The sequence below is a fragment of the Arvicola amphibius genome, chromosome 7, assembly GCF_903992535.2.
Source record: "Arvicola amphibius chromosome 7, mArvAmp1.2, whole genome shotgun sequence".
Lineage (NCBI taxonomy): Eukaryota > Metazoa > Chordata > Mammalia > Rodentia > Cricetidae > Arvicola > Arvicola amphibius.
In genome coordinates this window covers 683,745-708,575 of record NC_052053.1, presented here as the reverse complement: position 1 = coordinate 708,575, position 24,831 = coordinate 683,745, and the positions used below count along the sequence as shown (strand labels likewise).

Genomic DNA, 24,831 nt, shown 5'->3' with positions numbered 1-24,831 from the left:
AAACTTTGAAAATAAAGATTGTATTCCTTTTCAAAAAAATTGTGTTCGTGATTCAGTATAACTTAAAATAATTTCCAAAACATCAGTCAATAGACTTCAAAATTGCCTCATGTAAACCAATATGTTTATAATGTTAATAACTATCAGTAGTGATTGTGTCCTCAAATGTATTTCATACATCATTTTAAATCATTGTTTTGGAATAATTCTCTTCTGTTGCTGACAAAATTTGCTGAAACATATTAGAAAGGATGACATCTGACACTGTGATCACTGAAAATTGTCTTACTCATTAGGTAATAATAAGATTTGTGCAGGGTACGATTTTAGGAACTGTAATCACATTTTATTTTTTGTATTGGTTAACCAAAAAAACAGATAATAAAACCATGTGTATAACAAGTATTCCATTAGCTATTATAAAATGACTTTTAAAACACATTCCTGGAAATTGCCAAGAAATGTTTGCATAATTAAAATTCCACAAAAATAAAGAAGTAAAAGCTTTTGCTCCTTTTTTAGATGGAGAGGCCAAGGTGATAACACAAATACAAGAAAATTAAATTCTTAGCATAATTGTTATCTTAGTTGTCCAGAGTTCTCTCTTTCTTCTTTATAACTCTACTGAAGGCATATTTTACTTCTTTGTTTCGAAGACTATAGATGAGTGGATTCAGCATGGGACTTACAATGGTGTAAAACACAGAAGCCACTTGATCCTTTCCCAAGGAGGATTTATTTGACTTTAAATGAGTAAAGATAATGGTACTATAAAACATGGTGACTGCCAGGATATGAGAGGCACAAGTTGAGAAGGCTTTTTGTTTCCCTGAAGTGGAATTGATCTTCAAAATAGTAGAAAGAATGGACGTGTACGATGCAGATATTGTGATAAGGGATAACAGCAGTGTGAAACCCGCAAAAATGAATATAATGAGTTCAATATCATGTGTGTTGCTGCAAGACAGGGCTATAAGTGGGGATGCGTCACAAAAAAAGTCCTGGATGACATTAGAGTTGCAGAAATCCAATGTAGCCATACATAACATATTGACAGTGGCATCCAGAGCGCCTAGCACATATGATCCACTGAGAAGGGTACTGCAGAATCTGCTGGACATAACAACTGAATAGTGCAGAGGGTTACAGATAGCTACGTACCGATCATAAGCCATGGATGATAGAAGGAAACACTCAGTAGCGGCCAAAAGGACGAAAAAGTACATTTGAGAGAAACAGCCCATGTAGGAAATAGTCTTAGTAGAAGTCAGCAGGTTCTGTAAGGTTTTAGGTGTGATGGCAGTTGAGTAACTGAGGTCAAGGAATGACAGGTGGGTGAGGAAGAAATACATCGGAGTGTGAAGCTGGACATCTAGACGAATGATCAGTATCATGCCTATGTTCCCCAGCACAGTGAGCAGGTATATCAGGAGAAAAATCACAGAGATGACCAGCTGGATCTCCTTGGAATCTGTCAGCCCCATGAGGATGAAATCAGGATTACGTGTATAATTCCAAGTATTCATTGTGAGCTACCGTAAACTGTTCAGGAATTAAAAGTGATACTTATGTTTAATTAATGTCAATAAAATATTTTATGCATGTTTAAATATTTTCATAATTGATTTTTCTTGTTTCAAATTGATGTAGATTTTATGATGTTATTTTTTAAAGAAGCGCCAAAAGAAATAAGGATGACATTTCTTAATTATGTAATAAAGATAATGGACTTCTTTACATTTTCAATGAAACTCATTCTTTTTGCAATGAGGAACAAAGTGCAGGATATTAAATAACTACTGAGGATTTGGCTCAATTGCCTGTTGATTATCTGTATGTATTCTGACTACAGGACATGCTTGTCATTCTGTTCTGTTCTTTACACTTAGTGTTTGAAATCTAGACAAGACTCTGACTATTCAATAAATAAAGGTATTTGCTCTTCATTTTCTTAAAATATGAATAATCTCTCTTTACTAATAAATCTCCATTTTCTCCTTTTTTTCAGAAGTCTTTTGACAGCAATAAGACATATGGCTCTCCATGAAAAGATTACGTGCCCAAGAAATTCAAAATCAAACCTACACTGAAAATAGAGTTTCAAAATATGATGTTTTAGAATATCATGTCATTAGTTATTTTGTCAGATATCTTCACAGTCCATGTGAAAATTCTAATCTCAGAGTGTGCAAACAGTCATACAATAAGCACCTTGGTTTTTTTTTAACAGTTCTAAGTTCTTATAAATATCAGAATACTTACTGTGAGTCAAGCTGTTGCGAAACAACCACAGACAGAGATTTCAATATCATATGCCTAAAATTTTGACAACTTTCAAAATTTTCCTTGATACTTCCAAATAATTGTATATCCATTTTCTTTAAAGGATAGGGGAAGTCAGTCAAACAGTCTTATTCAGTCTTGTTGAACTAGAACACTCACACTATGAACAACATGAGGGCTAGAATCTCTGATGAGGCTCAGTAGAGCAGTCGGTGCCCTTCCTCTCTACCCAATAATCATACAGAAATTTATAGAAGAGTGCTGAGCATCATGTAGCCCATGGTCGTCCTCAGGGGACAATCCAGTTCTTAAGCAAGTTTGGGATGCCTTCGAGAAAGAATGCTCATCCAGTAATTGAGCCAAAGTTTGCATTTTCTCTAGAAGCTCCACAGTGGATCATATAAGCAATTCTTCCCTTCTAATGATACATAAGTAATGTTTAGTGTTTGTATGCAGTCATCTTTTATTAATTCAGAAGAAAAAAGAATTTCACTGTTATATGTATTTATTGGAATGATTCTATAAAAATAAACTGTGTTCATTAAAAACTATAATCTACAATACAATTTCAGCATGCCTCACTTCTAACTCCTGCTTATGATTTATTTTCATTTCATTAAATATAACAGATGAGACACAAAATTAAAAATACTAACCATTAAAAAGCACATAGTTAATTCGATGTGATCAGGTTATATCCTGTCTTAAATGAGAATAAACTGATGTAAATGTAAACTCTGATTTAAATAAAGCTAAATAGATTTTAAAGAATATTTTCCCAGAGTGAAGAATATAAATGAGAATAAGTCATTTTACTCAGAGATAACTGGAGTAAAAGACTCCTGTTAATCTGTCATCAAGTGTTGGTGAAATAAAATTCTTTATATGTAACATTGAGTCATTTAAAAGGGGGGTACACATACCCCCCGAATCAGGCAATATTTTAATATTATGGATAAAGACATTTTTGTGCCTATTATATTTTGAATGAACTTTGTATCACCAATGCTATTTGTTAAATGGATCTTATCTGTTACTGACTAGACAATGTAGTTTGTAGAAATCAGCATTAAACTATGGGGCAAGCAGATCACCTTGATGATTTCAGATAACTGAGAAGCTAAGATTGGCTTTCAACATCTTTCTACATGAAACAGTATAGATCTATTTTCATTTTTCTACATGTTGATATCCAGTTATGCAAGCACCATTTGTTAAATATGCTTTTGTATTTTGTATTTCTTGCTTCTTTGTTAAAATCAGGTGTTCAAAGGTGTGTGTACTAATGTTTGGGTCTTTGATTTGGTTCCATTGGTCCTCCTGTCTGTTCTTATGCCAAAACCAGGCTGTTTTCAGTACTGTAGCTCTATAGTAAAGTTTGAAGTCAGGAATTGTGATGACTCCAGAAGTTCCTTTATTGTATAAGATTGTTTTGGCTAGAAGGGTGGATATGGAAGCAGGGAAGTATATATCTTAATTAAGGGAGCCATTTTAGGGTTGGCAAGAGACTTGACTCTAGAGGGCTTCCCAGGTGTCCAGGGAGACGCCCCCAGCTAGTTCCTTGGGCAGCTGAGGAGAGGGAGCCAGAAATGGCCAGATCTTATAGCCATACTGATGAATATCTTGCATATCACCATAGAACCTTCATCTGGCGATGGATGGAGATAGAGACAGAGCCCCACATTGGAGCACCGGACCAAGCTCCCAAGGTCCAAATGAGGAGCAGAAGAAGGGAGAACATGAGCAAGGAAGTCAGGACCGCTAGGGGTGCACTGACCCACCGAGATGTGGGGGGCTGATCTAATGGGAGCTCACCAAGGTCAGCTGGACTGGGACTGAAAAAGCATGAGATAAAACTGGACTCCCTGAACATGGCGGACAATGAGGGCTGCTGAGAAGCCAAGGACAATGGCACTGGATTTTGATCCTACTACATATACTGGCTTTGGGGGGGTCTAGCCTGTTTGGATGCTCACCTTCCTAGACCTGGATGGAGGGGGGAGGACCTTGGACTTCCCACAGGGCAGGGAACCCTTACTGCTCTGCAGACAGGAGAGGGAGGGGGAGTGGAGGGGGAAGGGGGAGGTAAATGGGAGAAGGGGAGGAGGCGGAAATTTTTTTTTTTTTTTTTTTGCTATTCACACTTTTATTTTTTTTTTCCTCTCATGGTTTATTTTTTTTATATTTAAAAATTTCCATCTCCTTCCCTCCTCCTCCCCCCTCCCTCCCCTCCTCCTCCCCCTTCCCTCCCCTCCTTCTCCCCCTTCCCTCCCCTCCCCTCCACCCATACCTCCCCTCCCTCCCTCTCAAGGCCAAGGAGCCATCAGGGTTCCCCACTCTATGCTAAGTCCAAGGTCCTCCCAACTCCCCCCAGGTCCAGGAAGGTGATCGACCAAGCTGAGAAGGCTCCCACAGAGCCCGTCCATGCAGAAGAATCAGAGCCCAGAGCCATTGTCCTTTGCTTCTCAGTCAGCCCCCGCTGTTGGCCACATTCAGAGAGACGGGTTTGGTCGCATGATCCATCAGTCCCATTCCACCTGGAGTTGGTGATCTCCCTTTAGTTCTGTCCCACCGTCTCCATGAGTGAACGCACCCCTCTCGTTCCTGACTTTCTCCCTCATGTTCTCGCTCCTTCTGCTCCTCATCAGGACCTTGGGAGCTCAGTCCAGTGCTCCAATGTGGGGCTCAGTCACCTTCCCCATCTGTCGCCAGCTGGAGGTTCCCTCACGGTCCTGACTTTCTTTCTCATGTTCTCTCTCCTTCTGCTCCTCATCAGGACCTTGGGAGCTCAGTCCGGTGCTCCAATGTGGGGCTCTGTCATTTTCTTCATCTATCGTCAGGTGGAGGTTCTATGGTGATATGCAAGAAATTCATCAGTATGGCTATAGGAACTGGCCTTTTCAGGCTCCCTCTCCTCAGCTGCCCAAGGAACTAACTGGGGGCGTCTCCCTGGAAACCTGGGAATCCCTCTAGGGTCAAGTCTCTTGACAACCCTCAGGTAGCTCCTTAAAATTTTTAATAAAAAAAAAAAGATCTTGTGCTATGGGTCTTGTTTAGAGCCCAGGTGAGTGAATGCAGTCTGGATTGATGGGTAGGGCTTAAGGGGGTTTAGTGGACAGTGGGTGGTGTCTTATTTGGGAACCATAGGAGCAGTCTGGCCTCCAATAAGGCTGCAAGGTTGTGGTGCTTGTGTGAAATCAGATAGGATGTTAGATGGACCTGTTTTAACCAGGGAAAGGAAACAAATAGAGCAGCAGAACAACTATTTGTGACTCAAACATAAGTAAGTTCAGGAGAAATGAGGCTCAAACAAACCTGTGGGCAACATCTAAGGACATTTTTTACTTTTTTGTACCAATCTCATTCTGGGCCTCTTTGTTGTCCTCTGAAAGTTATTTCCTGGCATCAATCTGATCTCGTGAATAAAGCTGCCTTATGATCTCCCCTTTCCGTTATCAAGTTCACTTCTCTGTATGTAAGGAAGTGCTTGTGTATTTATATATGAGACCATTACTGTGAAATTCACACTGGCTCTTTTCAGCAGCTATAGAAAATATTTGACATTTACATACACTTCTCAGTGTCTGCTGCTTTTAATATTTATTTCATATTTTAACCAGAAATAAATTTGTAGACTGCCGGATGTCATGTGCATAAATGTTATATGATGTAACTGGGATTAGAACTAATGTCAGTATGCTAGAATTAAAATAGGCATTTTGTAACTCATAGTTTAATGGTGATTGCGTTACTTATTCTGTAACTCTGAAGCAGACTCATCAGTATAAGAGGTCCACTAAATACAATTAATGAGATGCTTCACTGAACTGGAAGAATAATTATTATAATTACTACTTAATCACACTAAAATAAAACAAAATATTATGGAAAAACATAAAATAATACTGCTAATAACTTCTGTAAAATAGAAATGAATCACAATAGAGGGATGTCATCAGAAATCTCCTCAAATACACTAAGGAAAGGTAATTTCATTAACAAAAGAGAAAAAATATTTTTAATTATTTGCATGAAACAATATTCAATATGGAAATAAAAAGGAAAAATTTAATTAATATTTGGACTAACCTTTGAAATAGAAAACATAGGACCTCATGTTATCAAAGCCACATAGCATGACTCTTTTATTGGATGAGCTTAGGGGAGAGGAGATCATATTTTACTGATTGTCAATTGTAAAGATTGGGGAGTTACTCTATATGTGAATAAAAGATTTATATCTTTCGTTAAGAAGTTATAAAACAGAGTCCAAATTTGTTCTATGGGACAAATCAACATAAGCTCAAAATGGATAAAAAGAGGTAGATATGATGATATGGTAATCAATAAGATTATCAAGACTTAGTTTGGCCAACTGTATATGATTACAGAAGCCTGCAAACCCAACATTTGGAAGATGAATGACTGAATATTAGGATTCCCAGGTCATGTTGGCAAGGCATGTGAGGCCACCCTCACCTAAAGGGACCCTGTATCAAAACACAAATTACGTCTGCTCTTGAACGTGGGGCCTACCTACATGTAGTGTGTTGGATTCACTTAGTCTCATTCCACTTAAGAAAACTCATTTTCTTTCTCTTAGTAAGTGTAATTTGTGAAGAATTTCTTAGATTTTTAAAAAATTTTTATTTGCTTTGTTTTAAGAAACAACAAGAACATCAAGTTTGTGAGTAGAAAAAGGTAGGCTCTTGGAGGAGTTTTAGAAAAATTAGGATGATAAAATGTGTTTTATAAAATTCTCAGAGACTAAATAACAACAAAGAAATAAAAAGGCAAAACCAAACAAATCAAAAAACAAAAGAGGGAGTTTGTCAATGAAATTATAGATTAGTTAGGTAAGGCTTTTTTGCTATTTCCTAGCTGTCAATTTTGTTGTAAATAATACACACACACACACACACACACACACACACATATGACTATTGAATGCTACCTAGGCAACATTGATTAGAAAACAAACATGCTATTTTTTGTGCTAAATATTTTTTTAGAGTTATGGTATGTTTATGTAGACTAAACTGGACTGATATTCAGTATGTATACCCAAATATCCTCCTTGTGTAGCAATCATCTTGTCTTAACCTTCTTCATGAGGAGAAGGACTGCACCATCACACCAAGATATTCAAAGAATTTCTGTGAAACAAAACAGATTTCTGCCTTCATGCTTTGCACAGATTATATGGCAGTTTTGAATGGATGTCATGATCTAAAGTGTTATGGTGTGAAATAATTTTAAATACATATAAGGTCCTATCATGTGACTTTCTGTAAGGAAGAGTTACTCTAAGTTAGGATAGACCTAATACATGGATATATAATATGTATGGTTAAAAAAGTGAAATTGTAGAGCTATACAAATTGAAAAGCTACAGAGGTACAAACATTTTATATTAATGAATAAAATTGTAACAGAATAATAATATTATAAAAGACATTTAAGGATATCTTTTAGAGAAAATATGGTACTGATATTTAAATAGAATTTTAAAATTTTATAAATTTAGATATTGTATTCCTTAACAGATTCTGTTGTCTTTAATCACTAACTCAAAAACATAATGAAAATAAACCTTAGAAATAAACATATATAAAAGCAAGATAGAAACACCTGTTTAAAAAGATTAGAAAAAACATATATAAACAAACATGAAATATTTTAGGTATATTCACTCTCAGTGATTAGCCAATAGAGGATATCTATTTTTCATATTTCTAATTGCAAACACAACAAATTGGAAGAATAATAATTGCATATTCTAGACAATACTAATACCAGAACAAAAATCAATCTTAATACTTTTTTATTATATTTATGAGATGTATTCACCAAGTTTAAATATAGGAAAATGGAATACATATATTAAAGATCTGGTAAATCAGTTGTCAAGTTTGAAATTGCAAACAATTATTAATTATCTATTAAATACAGTATAAATTTGTTTTTAAGGACAGAAATTTTAAGAAAAATAACTAAAATAACTAAATATAGTATGTACTAGATGATATATATACATATATATGTATATATATATATATATATTTCAGTAAGAAATATTCATGCGATCATGTCTGCTGAAATGATTTCAGTACTAATTGTTCCAGACGTCAAGCGACACATTTTAGATAAAAAAGACCACAGAGGATAGTGCAGGTTGTTACCATTGTTTTGGATAGCTGACCTGAGTCAGGTGGTAAAACACTATAGCTAAACATTGTATGCACTTTAGTTACAGGACAAAGCGACATCACGCTGGAACTGGAGTGGGAGCTTATTCCTTGCTGCTGGCAAGTGAACACAGAGCTTCAGACTGCTTGGGATAGAAAACTCATCAGGGATTTTACCCTGTCGTGGACCCTGAATGCTACAATACCCACCTGTCAGTGAAGGTATGCCTAACCTTAAATAAGGGTATGGATATTTCAGGACTAAAAACCACACTTCTACTATATTTAGGACCTTCTTTTAGAAACTAAAGCTGGTACTGTCATCTTTTCTAAAGCTTATCTATGATCTGGGAGATCACAGGTCCTATAGTGGAACATACTGCCATTGTTTTTGCTGAATGTACTTGGTATCAAACTGCCTCCTAAATTAATATGGTTATATCCATAGGATAACAATACTCAAAGGTTTAAAAATGAAAACTTGATTCTATGATAGGGAACTGCAAATCAAATACATATAAGGCAAAAATACTGATAATAGTGACTGTTGGGACTCATCAGTAAGTGAAAAACCTTTAACTCATTCCCATGCCAGGGAATCTTACACACGTGGGGGTTAGAAGGAATGCAAATGCTGGGAAGGACTGCAGTGCAGTCAGGACATGATCTTTGTGATGGCAAAGAAAACGCAAATAGAGATACCAGCAAAAGCTTAGTTACACCTTTCAACTTTCTGCCTTATTTGTGTTATGGCGTCTCTGAAGTTCCCCTTTACCGCGACTTTGTTCATTTAATGATTGCCAGGAGCAATTTGCTATTTTCTTTTCAAGGATGTAGTCATAGCTGACTTGCCCATGTTCCAGAAAACTATCCACCACTCATGTTCACATAAGCAAACATAACTTGCCAAAGTAAGTCAAGGAAAAAAAAGAACTATAATAGCACACCAGTTCAGAAAAAGAAAGGTGGGAATTGAAAGTGGGTAATGAGGATTGGATGATACATTTTATATATATACAGTACTTGTAAAATATACAATAGATTGGAAACAGAAATTAAATAATTGGGAAGTGAACTATATATTTAAATAGAAGGAATACAATTCAAAAGGAAGTTATAGAACATGTACCAGCATTGATTTTGAAGAGCTTGCACATGATGTCTCTAATGGTTATAGTGTTTCTGGTTCTTAAAAACTAAATATTTACCAAATTTTCATAAAATCTAGCATATAAATTTTGTTAGCTTAATCTTTTTAACAGCTTACTCTAAATTTGTGCTGTACATCCCGGAAAATACATAACAAAACACCTATCCGTCAATGATTTGCTTTCAATTGTATCTTTTGTAAAATGTAAAAAATAGAAAGCATACCTATCTTTCAATTAAGATTTTAATTTTCAACTATCTAAATCCCTAAAGTAACAATATAAAAAACAGTGAGGTAGTATGCCAGAGGTACTTGAGAGTCTCAGAATTACATGGCTTCCAAATATATGTTGTATTCTTGCATAATGGGTAAATTTGCAATGTATCAATACAGGAATATCAAAAAATTAGAGGCTCGATTTTTCTCATATACCTACAACCTGTTCATTCCAAAGAAGGCAATGGCCAGATAGGAGTATAGAGGAAATGGCATGACTTTTTTTTCCTGTGTGTCAAACACAGACATGTGTTCGCTATCTTAGGGATCTTGTCAAATACAGTGAGATAAACATGCTTATCTCTGAAATGCCACTTTCAGAGGCAACTTCAGTGAATACAAACAACACATGACAATTTACAGTGTAATGTATGTTACAAAATCAGTCTTTGAGAATTACTGATTACATTCCTTCTCGTCTAATTTTATTGATTAGCTAATTGATTGAGCTAATTGGAAAATGATTTGCAAAACACATGTAGATTTCTTCAGGAAAGGACACCATGATGATAAAATATTAGAAAGTAAGTTTAATTAAAATTAATAATACTGTGTTTACTATGCTTATATTTGAACATATTTCATCTATTGTTCATCACATGAGTGTAAAGTTACTATGTATATTCAGAAGCTGAGAAACATGAGGACTAAACATTGAGAGAATCATTAATCATTTCATAGATAGCTAGTTATCACAATATAAAAGAATGATTCATATGCTACTGATATTGTGTCAAAGTTACCTTTTCCGTGGTACACATAAAATTTAGTACGTTGAGTTTAATTTTAAGAATTACATATTTATTCTATTAATTTCTACCCTATATGCATTCAACGAAACATACTTATTTTACCATAACTAATGTTTTTCCTGACTCCCAAGTACGATAAAGTTTGGAAACCACAATCCTTTGAATGGCCAATACAGTGTTTGTGTAAAGGAAGCTACATATACATGAAAAACAGCTTGTAAGTGTCAGGTGTGCTTAGAGACACGAAGCCAGGGAGATATTAATATAAAAGGAAACAATAGATCAGTTACTTAGCGCCTGTGTGAACTTATCTGCCTTGAGTTCTCCCTCTTCTTGATAACTCTAAGGACAGCATTTTTCACTTCTTTGTTTCTGAGACTATAAATAAGTGGGTTCAGCATTGGGATCATGATTGTATAGAAAACAGAAGCCACTTGATCCTTTCCTATAGAGTAGGACTTACTTGGTTTCATATAAGTATAGATTAAAGTCCCATAAAAGATAGTGACTCCCAGGAGATGAGAGGCACAGGTGGAGAAGGCTTTATGCTTTCCTGAGGTGGAATTGATCTTCAAAATAGTACAGAGAATGGACACATAAGATGCAGATATTGTAATAAGAGACACCACTAAGGTGAAGCTAGAAAAGATGACTATCATAAGTTCAGTGTTATGTGTGTCATTGCAAGACAGTGCTAAAATTGGAGATGTGTCACAAAAAAAGTGACGGATTACTTTGGATCTGCAGAAGTGTATGGTGCTCATAAAAAGCATATTAACAGTGGAGTCCATAGTTCCAATCATATAGGAGGCAGTAACAAGGGCACTGCAGACTCTTGTGGACATGACAACTGGGTAGTGTAGAGGGTTGCAGATAGCTACATACCTATCATAGGCCATTGAAGCAAGAAGGAAACACTCGGCAGCAGCTAAGAGGACAAAAACATACATCTGAGTAAGGCAGCCAGCAAAGGAAATAATCTTGGTGGAGGTCAGCAGGTTCTCTAAGGTTTTAGGTGTGATTGCAGTTGAATAACTGAGGTCAAGGAATGACAGGTGGCTTAGGAAGAAATACATTGGAGTGTGAAGCTGGGCATCGAGGCGAATGATCAGTATCATGCCTATGTTCCCCAGCACAGTGACCAGGTATATCAGGAGAAACACCACAGCAAGAGGTAGCTCCATCTCCTTGGAATCAGTCAGTCCCATGAGGATGAAGTCAGTCTCATTTGCATACATAGTGAACGACACTAAAACAGATAAGAAATAAAAGGTGGTCTCAGCTTGTACAACTTTAAAAAGTTTCATTTAAATGTACATGATAGTATTGTTCCAACTTCGGTTGGCTCAATGTTGATATTTCTTTTACAGCATAAGGATAAAGTAAAATTGACAGGTAGATATAGGTAACAACTCATATTTGGCTAGAATATGATAAAAGGCATACTGATTTTTTCAATTATTATGGCAGTATTTCCTTTAATAGTAACGTAATTATTTTAAAATATTTTAAAGGTTGTATTGGTATGCATTCATTTTAAAAGAAGAATCTAGAAAAAAATCAAGTTACTTGTCAGAACTCAATTTATGTATGTTGCCTGTTTTGTGTTTTCTGTAAAGTTTTGCTCAGAGGAGCATGCATATTGATTGATAGTGTGTCTGGTACAAGGCTAGTCATTAAACTCTAGTTACTTACCTACTAGATATAATGAGAGGAGAAAACAACGTTACATATTATCTTTTGTTATTTTTTTAGATTTTACTTTTCATAGATGTATATAGGACACTTGACAATGTTTAAACATTAATGCATATTGCATGCTTTCTCCTCCTGTCAATACATCGGCAAGTATCTTCTAAAATTACGTTCATCATTCAGAGACTTCTATCAACTCTGTTGTTCTGCACATAACTTGATATTTACTTGGATAAGGCATAAATGCTAGGAGCTTACTTGGTTCTTCCATAGATACCTTATTTCATACTAACAGACCTAAACTTTGCCAATTTTAAGAATACTTACTGTGAGCCAAAGTTTGTGAATGGAAAACAACACCAACCAAAGTAAATGAATAACCCTATTAATATCATGCATGTAAAATGATGCTAATTGTCAATATTTCTCAGGAAGAATGTATGAAATCCAATTAACGACATGAACATGTCTGTACTGCAGCATTTATTTAGCATACGATCAATGCTCTCATCTATTTCCCCATACATTCTTTTAAAAGAGAGTTAAGTCAACCTGGATATTATTGTTGGGTCTCTACAAAAGAGAAATGTTCTCAGGCAGATTTGATTTAAGAGCATTGCAGGGAACTTCTGTGAAATAAGCGGAGTAGTACAGGACTTTTCTCTGTGCCAGCATCAGGGGCCTGAGCATCATCCAGCACGTGGTCTTCCTCAGGGATCAATTTTCTAGCAAGATTACTTGGCCTGCTTTCAAAGACCAAAGTTTAATGTTTTGTTTTCTCCCAAGGAGACTGAAGAAAAAGTAAATATGTTCAGTGTGTCTGGCTTTATTTTTTATGAACTAAATTTAGAACACACATTTGAAATTAATAGTTAATAATTACAAGAATGCATAGATTTTTGAAACATATTAAGTATCAGATAATTTCTCACTACTATGGAACATAAGAACATATTATTCATATGCACTTTCTAAATGACTTTATTAGTGACAGTCTCATGGATGAAGTGGTGAATTTTTACATGAAGGGAAATTTACATTTAAAAGTATGATCCTTTCCTGAATAAACTGTTTTCAGTAAAAGCAGTAGATTATGACAAATTTGATATGAGTCAATTCAGACAATTCCTGCTTCTTGTTAACATACAACATTAATATATATATAATATATTCATATATATATTCATAGTATAATTTTATAAATATTTTGTGTTTATGAAAATTTACTGAGATATATTGACCAGCTTTACAATCATCTTCTCTTTTGTACAGTTTTTGTCTCAATTGCATATTTTCATAATTATTATATATTCATATTTTTTGCTATTTTACCATTAGAGTTTTATGCACCATAGCCTGTCTTGTGCTTATATTTTACAAAACCCTTAATTTCATTAGTTTTACATTGAATGGGCATCAGTCTTCGCTAAGGGAACCGAACCTTCTCAAGCTGATAAACACATTTTAGCAGCACAAGGATGACTGGTCCTTTACTTTGGTTTGGGGGTTTGACTTGCTTTAGCAGCATATGATACTTGAACAATTTTCTCAGTGAATTTTGATGTTAGACTTATTTTATAACATTATACTATGGAAATATAGAGACAAAGTCTGTTCTGAAGCTAATAAAATTCTACAATGAATTGAGAGAAATGAAACTCATTTCATATATTCATAATCAAGACAAACGGGCTCTTTAATAAGAATGAAATGATGTATACATGATTTTAAAATAGCTAAATACTTTATTTAAGATTTTTTTGCTGGTAAAGAAAGTATTAAAGTGAGAATCAAAGTGAAAGATTCTTGTGAATTTTGTCTTAATTCATAATGAAATCAGTATTCCTGAGTAATTAAAAATGACTCCTTTGGTTTGGATCACAAGGGGTGCTGGCATGTATAGTTACACTTCAGAGTGTGAGGTTCTGAAATGAAATAGAACCTAAGCCTGGTGGGTAACTGAGATTCGTACTTTGGAGACTCTCATAAAAATGGATGAAGCATTAGCCTAAGAAGGACTGTAACTTAAAACCAGCTGTATCTTACTTTTAGAACGGCACTCTATGGTTTGTGTGTGTGTGTGTGTGTGTGTGTGTGTGATTTAAATACAACATTTGTAATACCACTACTTTGTACAGAATTCAAGAATTTTGTATTATTTATTGTCATTAACAAGATCTTACCATGGAGAACACACTGTTCTCAGACTAAACATTTTCTTGCATCAGCCTCTTAAGTGATGAGAACACAGGTATAAACCTCTGCTTGGCTCATCAATGTATGTATTGTCAGTGCAATGGATGATTTAACAAATCATGAAGAAATACATCTTCCCAAATTAGCACAGTGAAAATAAAATTCAGGGAAGTGAGCATTTAATATGAGGTGTCAAAATTTCTATTTATTCTTAGACTGCTGCAAATTCATAGATAAAATGAAGCAGGAGATAGTTTTCAGCTGAACACCATTGAGTAAATTAAAATATAAACTACTCTGGTAGTTTATATATTTTACCATTAGTTTGATAAGAAGTTCTAAGTCTGGTAAAATATAAACATGGTACTATAAACATATATTACAAATATGTTATTTATAAAATTTGGGTTTTATGGTTATATAAGGTTATTAAAGTATCTATGGGATAAAATCAGTATATCTATAGAAGCCTTTATTTAATTGTTTAGTATCTGCACAAGGTAGATTAATGTGTAGGCATTTATAGAAAGAAGACTATATGGAGACAGTGGAAATTGTTTGATATTGTAAATGATAGAGAACAGCCTCAGAAGAAATCAGCTTACAAACCACAGTTTGGCATGTCTATCATCTGGAAGTTTGATAAAATTATTTCTATTGTTTAAGTGGTTTGTTAGATGTCATTCGCTTACTTCAAACACAGCAAATGAATACCATTAATATCAATATGTGCATAAATATATGTGTATGGATGTACATGAGCGCATGAACTAAATAAGATAAAATAGGGAATGCTTTTTGCCATTTGTAAAAATGAAACAAAATCAGTGATATCTGTGATCTTCATTTTTGTATTTTAAAATTAAATAAATTAAATAAAATTAAATAAATTCTTCCCTTGTGGAACACATATCAAGCACAGCTTTCCCTCCCTCTACTCCTCCCAGTTCTCCACACCACCCCTCTCCCCCAGACCCACTTTCTCTCAGTTTTCTATTAGAAAAGAGAACAGGCTTCCAAGATACAACAAAATCTGGTAAAACAAGATACACAAGGTGCCGCACCGTGCCCCCGTGTCTGTGTCTGATGCGCTTTTACCCAGTTGGAGAGCTTCTGGCAAGGGGCTGGGGGTAAAAATACACAAACACACACACAGAGACAGCGACATGGGTCATCCTTGAATTCCCCAAGAATGCCCCTTTTATTGTGTTCAGGGGCAGATTATATAGAGATAGCCACGCTCCAGCCAAACCCACCAGAAACCACTCTCCTGCCATCAGGAACTCCTGAAGGTCTTGTGCTCAGAGCAGCTGTAGGCACTCAGGTCAGGGGATTACAAGAAATTCAGGATCTGGGGTCTCACTGCTCCCAACAACAAGGTAAGGCAAAAACCCTTCTCTAGAGACTGGAACCCTATAAGAAGAAAAGTGGCAAAAAGAGATGGATGAGTTCCCACTGTTAAGTGTCCCTCAAAACCACCAACTAATAGCCATAACATACTCAGAGAACCTGGTACAGATCCCAGGCCCTGTGCTCGCTTCGCCAGTCTCTAGGAGCCCATGTGAAGCCTGCTTAGTTGATTCAATGAGCCATGTTCCTGTAATTTCCTCCATGGCCTCTGACTCCTACAGTCTTTCATTTACTTCTTCTGCTGGGTTCTCCAATCTTTAATGGGGTAGGAATGATGAAGACTTTCAATTCAGATTATTTTCACATGTCTGTCTGTGAATCTCTGTACGCACAACCATCTGATGCCTGGGGAAGTCCCTCTGATAATTACCGACAAGACAACAATCTATGAGTAAAGTAAAATATTATTAGGAATCAGTGTTCTTTTTTGATTTGTTTGTTTGTTTTGCTTTGTTGTTTGGACAGTCATGTTTAGTTCCACCCTAAGACCCTAGGTCTTTGGTCTATCTAGTCTCCATTATATGGTGATTCAGGCAAGGTAGGTCATGATCACCCACCTGTGCGGTGGGCCTCAAGTTAAATCAGACATTGGTTGACCACTCCCACAAAGTTCTGTGCCAACATTACCCCATAACATCTTGTAGGCAAATATTTGTTGCTTGAGGATTTTGTAGCTTGGTTTGTATCCATTTTCTTTTTACATATCCTGCAGACTACGATCCCCATGAAAGAGACAAAGGAGCTAGGAGTAAAAGTTCCCTGCAGGCACCAGCTCAACCTCTCTACAGTCAATGCACTATGTGCATTTTGTCCTTGCAGTTGGGCTCTGATTATCCATTTTTGGTGAGCAATCCTCTGTCCTAGTATCAGCCTAGGTTACTTTGGCATTTCCATGGAACCCCATTTGACAACAACTCAACTGAAAGCAACCCATTCTGCTATTGGAAACTATTTTGACTGGCAACAGAAGATACCTGTTTTGGACTGTTTATCCTCTATTATTATTAACACTCATAGATTCCAGAAAATTTTCATTGGACTAGACTTCCACACCACCCACCAAATACTCCCTAGTTCCAGGTGTCTCTCCCTATACTCTTTCTTCCCATCAACCTGATCCCTCCTGTTCCTTTCCCCACAAGCCTCCAGTCAACCTGTAAAATCTATTCTCTTTCTTCTTCCTAGAGAGATTCATGCATCCTCCTTAGAGCTGTCATATCTCTGGGCCTGTGGATTATAACATGATAATTTCCTTAATAATTAATATATACTCATAAGTAAATACATGCAATATTTGTCTTTGGGGTTTTGGTTATCTCACTTGGAATGATTTATTTCTAATTGCATCCATTTTTTTCTGTAAATTTCGTGATATAAATTTTATAGGAACTGAGTAATATTCCATTATATAAATACAAACATACAACATTTTCATTATCTGTTTGTTGATTGAGGGATATCCATGATGTTTGCAATTTCTGGCTATTATGAATAAAGCTACAATGAACATAGTTGAATAAGGGGCCTGTGGCAGGATGGGTATTCCCAAGTGTCATTTGAGTATACGATAAAGAATGGTAGTATAACTGGATCTTGAGGTAGATTGATTCACAATTTTCTGAGTCACTGCTATATTGATTTCCATAGTTACTGTATAAGTTTTCTCTCCCACCAGAAATGCAGGAGTGTTCTCCTTGCTCCACATCCTCACCAACAAGAGAAATCGCTTGTATAATTGATCGTCATAATTTTGAAGGATGTAAAATGGAATATCAAAGAACTTTTGATTGGCATTTTCCTGATGGCTAAGGATACTGAACATTTTGTGTTTCTCAGCCATTTGAGTTTCTTCTAGTGAGGATTATCTGTTTATATCTGTACCCTATTTTCAATTGGGCTTTTGATTTTTGATACCTAATTTCTAGAGTTCTCTATGTATTTTGGATTTTAATCCTCTCTCAGATGTCAAGTTGGTAGAAATCTTTCCATATTCTGTAGGCTATTGCTTTGTTAAATTCACAGTGTCTTTGCCTTTCAGAAGTCTTTTAATTTCATGATGTCCCAATTATTAATTTTTGATCTTAGATTCTGTTCTATTGGCATTCTGTTCAGAAAGTTGTCTCCTGTGCCAATGTGTTCCCGGCTGCTTTCTCCTTTCTCCTCTGTCAGGTTCATTGCGTCTGGTTTTATTAGGGCTTTGATTCACTTGGACTTGAGTTTTTTTCTTTACCTTAAAATGTTAGCTGAGGTTAGAAAAGCCCAATTAAAATTAAATAATAAATTACCAACAGAATTTGAAGAAGGCACCGAAAATTAATCTGTGTTTTATTGGGGGTTTAACGTGAAAAATTCATTATGTAGACATAAATTTTTTCCCTAAAAGTCTTCTCACTGCTTCTTTTACATCTTTGTTCCTGAGACTGTAGATGATGGGATTCAGCATGGGAATCACAATGGCATAAAACGTGGACACTATCATGTCATGTTCCAAGGCGTAATTGGAACTTGGCCTCATATACATGAAGAAGATTGTTCCGTAGTAGATGGACACTCCAGTGAGGTGAGAGCCGCATGTGGAGAACACTTTTTGCCTCCCTTCAGCAGAATGCATCTTCAGAATGGCAGAAAGGATGAAACTATAGGAGATTATGATAATTAAGATAGTGACTACCTCAATGGAGCTCACAAAGATGAAGAGTAGAAGCTCATTCACCTTTGTGTCTGAGCAAGAAATAGCCAGTAAAGGAGGGATATCACAGAAAAAATGCTTAATTTCATTGGATCCACAAAATGATAGGCTAGAAGTGGCTCCTGTGTGGATAGAAGCATGCAGAATTCCACCAATGTAGGAAGCAATGATGAGGGACATGTAGACCCTAGGTGACATGCGCACTGCATAAAGAAGTGGGTTATAGATAGCTACATAGCGGTCGTAAGCCATTGCAGCCAAGAGAAAGCATTCTGTGGTTCCACAACTGACAGCAAGAAACATCTGGGTTGTACATCCAAGGAAAGATATGACTTTCTTTTCTGACATAAAATCTATTAACATTTTAGGAGTGATAATGGTAGAAAAGGAGGCGTCTATGAAGGATAAAACGCTCAGAAAATAGTACATTGGGATATGGAGCTGGGTGTCCCCAATGACTATTGTAATCAGTCCCAAGTTTCCAATTAGTGTGAAAAGGTAAATAACTAGAAACAGAAAGAATAGAATAATCTGAAGTTTGGCATTGTCTGTTAGACCTCTCAGGATGAATAAAGATACTTCAGTGAAATTCTCCTTTCTGAAATCAATGACAGCCATCCTAAATTCATTCAGAAGATAAGCATTCATAGTACTAAGAAAATAGTAGACTAATCGAGTAAAGAGCAAGACATGCCGATGGTGTAAAATGCCCAAGCACAAATAAATGATACAGTGGCTGGAACATGTTCATGGCCTGGTGCCTTATGTTGCATATAAAACCACCAGCTCTGCTAGCCAATTTATCCCTGCATTCAATCACTTATTTTCATTTTAAATTGTATTAAATCTCACATTGAGAATCAAGAGTGGTAGTTTTGGCTTGAGAATTGAAGGTAGGATTGTCAAAAGCTGGAAATCATCCTCACAAGAGTAAAGCTAGCTTGAAGCACATGAGACTGTTAAAAGAAACAAGCAGAGAAATTGAAGAGGTAAAAATTTCTCTGGTACTTCAGACAAAGAAACTTTCTATTAGTGGCAGCAAACAGGATACAAATAAAGATATTTAGGTCTTTTAGCAATCTGGCAACATCACTTATTATAACCTTTCACTTGTAGAATGTGAACTTGATTTCACAGCAAAAGTATATTTTGAGGAAAAACATGGTAAGAGTATTGTTCTACAAAGATATTTGATTATACAACATGCTGAAGTAAGATTATGGTACAGAGTAAAAACTTCATGCATTATAATAATACACGACTTTTTAAGCAATTCTAACTCTCTTAGATCTTATTAAATGTTTTAATAAAATTGTGACTGCTGAGGAGGCTCATGAAGGAAAGTTGTTATAGCCAAGCTGACAACTTGAGTTTAATCACTGGAATCCCACATTCAGGAAGGAGACAAACTCTTCAAGCTGTCCTCTGGTCTACACATGGATACCTTGCCACATATATGATAGATTTCCCTAAATAAACAAAACATGCATGCATTTTATGTAAATTAATTGATTAGTAAAATTGAAAAACAATTGAAATTGAAGATCGAACACGATGATCACATAACAATATGACAGAGCTCTCAAATTTTCGGTGCATTATCTTTTAATAGTGATAATCAGTAAATTAATTAGATTTATGAAAGGCATTTTTCCAAATATGGGTATCATCCATTCTAGAAGAGGCTTTGGACTTGAATTAGTGAGGAATGAAGAGTGGAGCCATATATCAACAATCTCTGGGACAAAATTCCAGGTTGTATTAACTATCAATATCATAAAAAAATATTGTGGTGGCTGAGGAGTTTCATCCAGACGGGTGGAATGAGGTTAACAGTTGCCTTGAAGACAACATTAGAAAGAAGGTCTTCCATGAGCTGGACGAGATTGCACCAGCAGCTTCCTGACAAGCCCACATCTAACTAAAAGAAAATCACTCGGAGAAAACATCTGATTACAACCAATGAGAAGGGATACTCTAGAGCTGGGGGAGCATGCTGCCGAGGAAAGCATCCAGAAGGGGAAGAGGAGAATCTGATCAATGAAGGTTAAAGGCACTAAGGCCAGCTAGAACTCCGGTAGTGGAGAGCAAGCTTCGCTGTGCCCTGAAGCTCTATATTTTTTACCTGTGTCTCACTCCACACAATTAATCTGGGATCTCTGGGGCTTGGGCCTAAGGACAAGGTCACTTATAGCTCCACATGATTTCAATGTACAACCAGAGTCTCACATAACACACTGCACTGAATATTCAGAAGGAGGACTAGAAATTGCTTATCAGTAAAACACTAGGCCTAAGCAGCCACTTGCATGTGAAGAGCTTCCAGTCATTACCTCCAGAAATTTCCTTATTTGATCTTGGCAGATAAATGGCTCATTTTTTTTCACCTGGCTTAAAGAGCTTTATAATTCAGAAAGAAGAATGCTTTCTTAACTCAGAAAGAAATGTGGGGCAGGGGCTATGTTTGCATGGCCTGTAAAGAACTAATTATTTTAAACCTTTGGAACTGTCTTTAAATACAAATCCAATATACCAATGCTTTTCATACTCCCTACAGTTCACACAGACACAAAGTAAAGCTGCATGACAAAGGAAACTGTCACCATTTGGATGGGAAGGATCCCCTAGAGGGTCACATGTTTGTCTGGAGAGGCTGTAGAACAAGTGGGGGGGGGGGAGAGGGATGGGATCTATGTGGCAGGAGCAGGTCACTAAAACAGGCCTTGAAGGCTGTGTCTGCCTCTGTTTCCTGGCTGTGCTTGTCCTCTGAAGACCCCCTGGCCATATGCTCCCACTGCCATGGATAGAGCTACTTTGTCACCATGCCTTCCCTGCCATGATGAAATAAAATCCCATAAAATCATGATTTGAAAGAAAAAAAATATTGTGGTAACATTTTTAGTAATAATATAATCAAATTAATTATAAAATACCATTCACCTCTTTCCCTCATTTCCATTGTCCCCCTCTCTTTTTCTCTCTCTTTTATTCCCTCTTTTAATGCTTTTCTTCCCTTTCTCACCCAGTTCTCTTTCTATTACTCATTCCTTTCATACTTTTATTTCTTAACACAACATATCCCACCCTCAGATTTTTGATGTGGATGTTTATTTGGTAATGCATGTTGCTTTTCAGTTTGGTATTTGTACAGTTGCTTTCTTCAAATGACAAAACTCTCATGAGACCATATATTTTCAATTTTTGAAATTCTTTCATTCGAATGAAAATATGGGGATTGTTTCTCATAAAAAGTTCATTGGATGAAAACCCAAAATCATTGAAGAGATGAAAGGATGCAAGAGACTGAGGATTAGATACATAAATAAGTTGAGAAAATAATATACTAAAACTGCATAAAAACCAGAATATTTAAGTACAGAGAACTGGCAATAAAAGAAGCCTTCTTTTCAGTGCACACACATTAATTATAACTTTAGTGGTGATCTGAAATTTGTAAATTAAAAATGATATAAAATTATCACAAACGTTCAAAAAGTAACAGAATCTTAAGATAAGCAATTCACAAATTATGAATGAGTGAAGTAAAAATTCCTATCATGGTGCTGAGTAGTATAAATTTACAGACCCTGAAAAATAATGTGTTAGTACTTAAAAACCTATAGATTCATGGAACAAACTATAACCCAATGAATTACCATGCGTGAGTCCAAAACAAGCTAGGTGAAAAGTGCAGCATCTGTGGTGGTAATCCATTTAAAACATTTGAATAATCGTGATGGAAAAATTTTTTTTTTTTTTTTGGTTTTTTCAAGACAGGGTTTCCCTGTAGTTTCTAGAGCCTGTCCTGGAACTAGCTCTTGTAGACCAGGCTGGCCTCGAACTCAGAGATCCGCCTGCCTCTGCCTCCCGAGTGCTGGGATTAAAGGCGTGCGCCACCACCGCCCGGCTATGTGATGGAAAAATTGAATGGCTACATACATACGTAATTATATGACACATTGTATGTGAATACTGGCTTGGACACAGGGTTACTTCTTTTTAAAACTAGAAATTGATAGGGTCAGGTCCATTTTCAACAAGAAGAACAAGAATTATTAAGTTTCAGTTCCATAAAACATAAATTTCTGTGGCAAACATTGATTAAATGTAAAATAATGGAAACAAGGAAAATTTCTATGTAATATTCTTTGTGAAAACAGAATTAAAAGAAACAGGGTTGAGTAAAATGAAGTAAATCTACTTTTTGATTTTGATTTCCATGTAAGGAATTATATTATTTTTAAAATTACTACAAAAAACAATAGAAGGTAAACATTTTAAATAGACATAAATTCCTATATAACCATAATTTCAATGGAGACATGTTTCCAAGTATTTTCTTTTGTATGACTTTAGTTTGTGTTGTCACAGTTCAAGCAGGTCCCTCCAGAATGAGCATGAATCTACTTGTTACTTAGACGGTCTTTGATGCTAATTCACTGAGCTGGCGAGGGAGGTGTGACATAGCTGTGATGATCTCAGAGTAACACTGCTCTATAGAGATTCTAAAAGCTAAGGGCCAGGCTAGGCTTAATCTCACCAACTAACTTACCAGAGAACTTCCACAGGACTGATCTTGGCCCTCTGCGCATGCTATATTTCTTCAGCTTGTTCTTCTTGTGGAAGTCCTAACAGAGGAAGAAGGGACTGTCTCTGACTCTTTTATCTGCTTTCAGAACCCTTTCCTCCTAGTGTGTTGATTTCTCCACCCCTGGTGTTTATGTGGGCAGTTGTGGGGGGACCTACTTCTGCTGAGGCTTGGTGTACTGCACTGGGAAAAGGAAAGAGGAAGTGATGGATCCAGGGGACATTGGGGGAAGGAACCGCAGGAAGGGAAAGAGAGAGGGGGCTTAAAATAATGTCCTCCAAAGCCAGTATAAGACAAAATAGTACAAAAACACCATTGAATTTGTAATGTGCTGGCTATTCAATGCTGGACATATGGCCTGCAATTAGTGTAGTTTATAGATACACATGTACATAACACACACACACACACACACTCACACACATATACATATACATGTACATATACATGCATTGAGACTCCAAGATTGGAGAAAACTAATATTGCCTTTGCAAGTGTTTGTTAACTGGAGATAGCTTCTTGGTTAAGGATGCAAGAATGTGCCCACTCGTCCCTCTAAGTGTTGAAAACACACCTAGTTTGAACCTGTGCATGTCGAGTGAATGCTTTCACAGAGTCTATGAGATCATATGGGCCCCAGTCCTATTGTGTCTGTTTTTGTCACCCAATGATCTCTCTTTTAAAATATTTCTTTGTCCCCTTCTGAATGGTTCCCTGAGCCCTAAGGTAAGGGGACTGAAGAAGATGTTCCATTTATAGCTGAAATTCTTCCGATACGATCCACCAAAATGAAGTGAAACACAGCATAAAATGACCATGATATGAGCAACTTTAAAATTACGTGTCTGACTGGAAAAACATTACGTCCCTTTCATTATATCCAAATACAGTTTCCTATAACCTCTTAAGCTAAATGTGTTATCTCTACTCTTGACAAATTCCTCATTCCTTGTACTTCAAAGTGGCCTTGCTTCTTCACTGTGAAAATGAGCCATACATCCTGTTTATTACTACAAGAATAAATTATAGATTTAAAGTATTTTCTTTGTTGTGTCCCACATGTGGTTACGCTGACTTGGGCAGACAAAGTTCTGCATAAACAAGATTTTAGTAAATATATCTTAGTCACCTTTTTAATAGGCGGTAATTAACAATTGTCCCCCATGTTTAATAATGAAACTGGTTAGTGCAAAACAGCATATTTTATATTTAGGTTTCTTAAAATGTTCTATGTCTAAGCCTAAAAATCAACTTTACCTGTGGAAGATCAAATACAGGTTTAATTGTATAACACAAATGGTTCACTGAAATTACATATATATATATATATATATATATATATATATATATATATGCTGACTTTGTTGTAAAGCCCACAGGAAATTCTCCTGGGTGGAACGGTTCTCATTATCTTCTGTTTCTGTAAGCAAAGTGATAACTTGGCAATAGAACCTAAGTGTCTGGAAAACAATGCAGCACATGCAGATAAGTTATATGCCATGAGGAGAAAACATTTTTGATCAAAAATGATAAATCAGAAAAACAAATATTTTAATATGAGGTAAGAGATCTTAAAATAGCAGACTAAAATCTTACAGCACATC

At 36.1% G+C, this 24,831-nt stretch overlaps 3 protein-coding genes across 3 annotated transcripts; all 3 read right to left on the bottom strand.

Moving 5' to 3' along the window:
• Positions 1 to 584: 584 nt before the first annotated feature.
• Positions 585 to 1,526, bottom strand: LOC119818796 (olfactory receptor 8H1-like). The gene has a single exon (XM_038336573.1). The coding sequence runs from the start codon at positions 1,524 to 1,526 to the stop codon at positions 585 to 587; it is 942 nt and encodes a 313-aa protein (XP_038192501.1).
• Positions 1,527 to 10,939: 9,413 nt separating this feature from the next.
• Positions 10,940 to 11,887, bottom strand: LOC119818795 (olfactory receptor 8H1-like). Its single transcript, XM_038336572.1, has one exon. It carries the CDS (start codon positions 11,885 to 11,887, stop codon positions 10,940 to 10,942), a length of 948 nt encoding a protein of 315 aa, XP_038192500.1.
• Positions 11,888 to 18,303: 6,416 nt separating this feature from the next.
• On the bottom strand, positions 18,304 to 19,257 carry LOC119818794 (olfactory receptor 1094-like). The gene has a single exon (XM_038336571.2). The coding sequence runs from the start codon at positions 19,255 to 19,257 to the stop codon at positions 18,304 to 18,306; it is 954 nt and encodes a 317-aa protein (XP_038192499.2).
• Between the last annotated feature and the right edge of the window lie 5,574 nt (positions 19,258 to 24,831).

Excerpts from the sequence above, each read along its gene's own strand:
- LOC119818795 (XM_038336572.1), bottom strand. The coding sequence starts at position 11,887 with ATGTATGCAAATGAGACTGACTTCATCCTCATGGGACTGACTGATTCC.
- LOC119818794 (XM_038336571.2), bottom strand. The coding sequence starts at position 19,257 with ATGGCTGTCATTGATTTCAGAAAGGAGAATTTCACTGAAGTATCTTTA.
- LOC119818796 (XM_038336573.1), bottom strand. The coding sequence starts at position 1,526 with ATGAATACTTGGAATTATACACGTAATCCTGATTTCATCCTCATGGGG.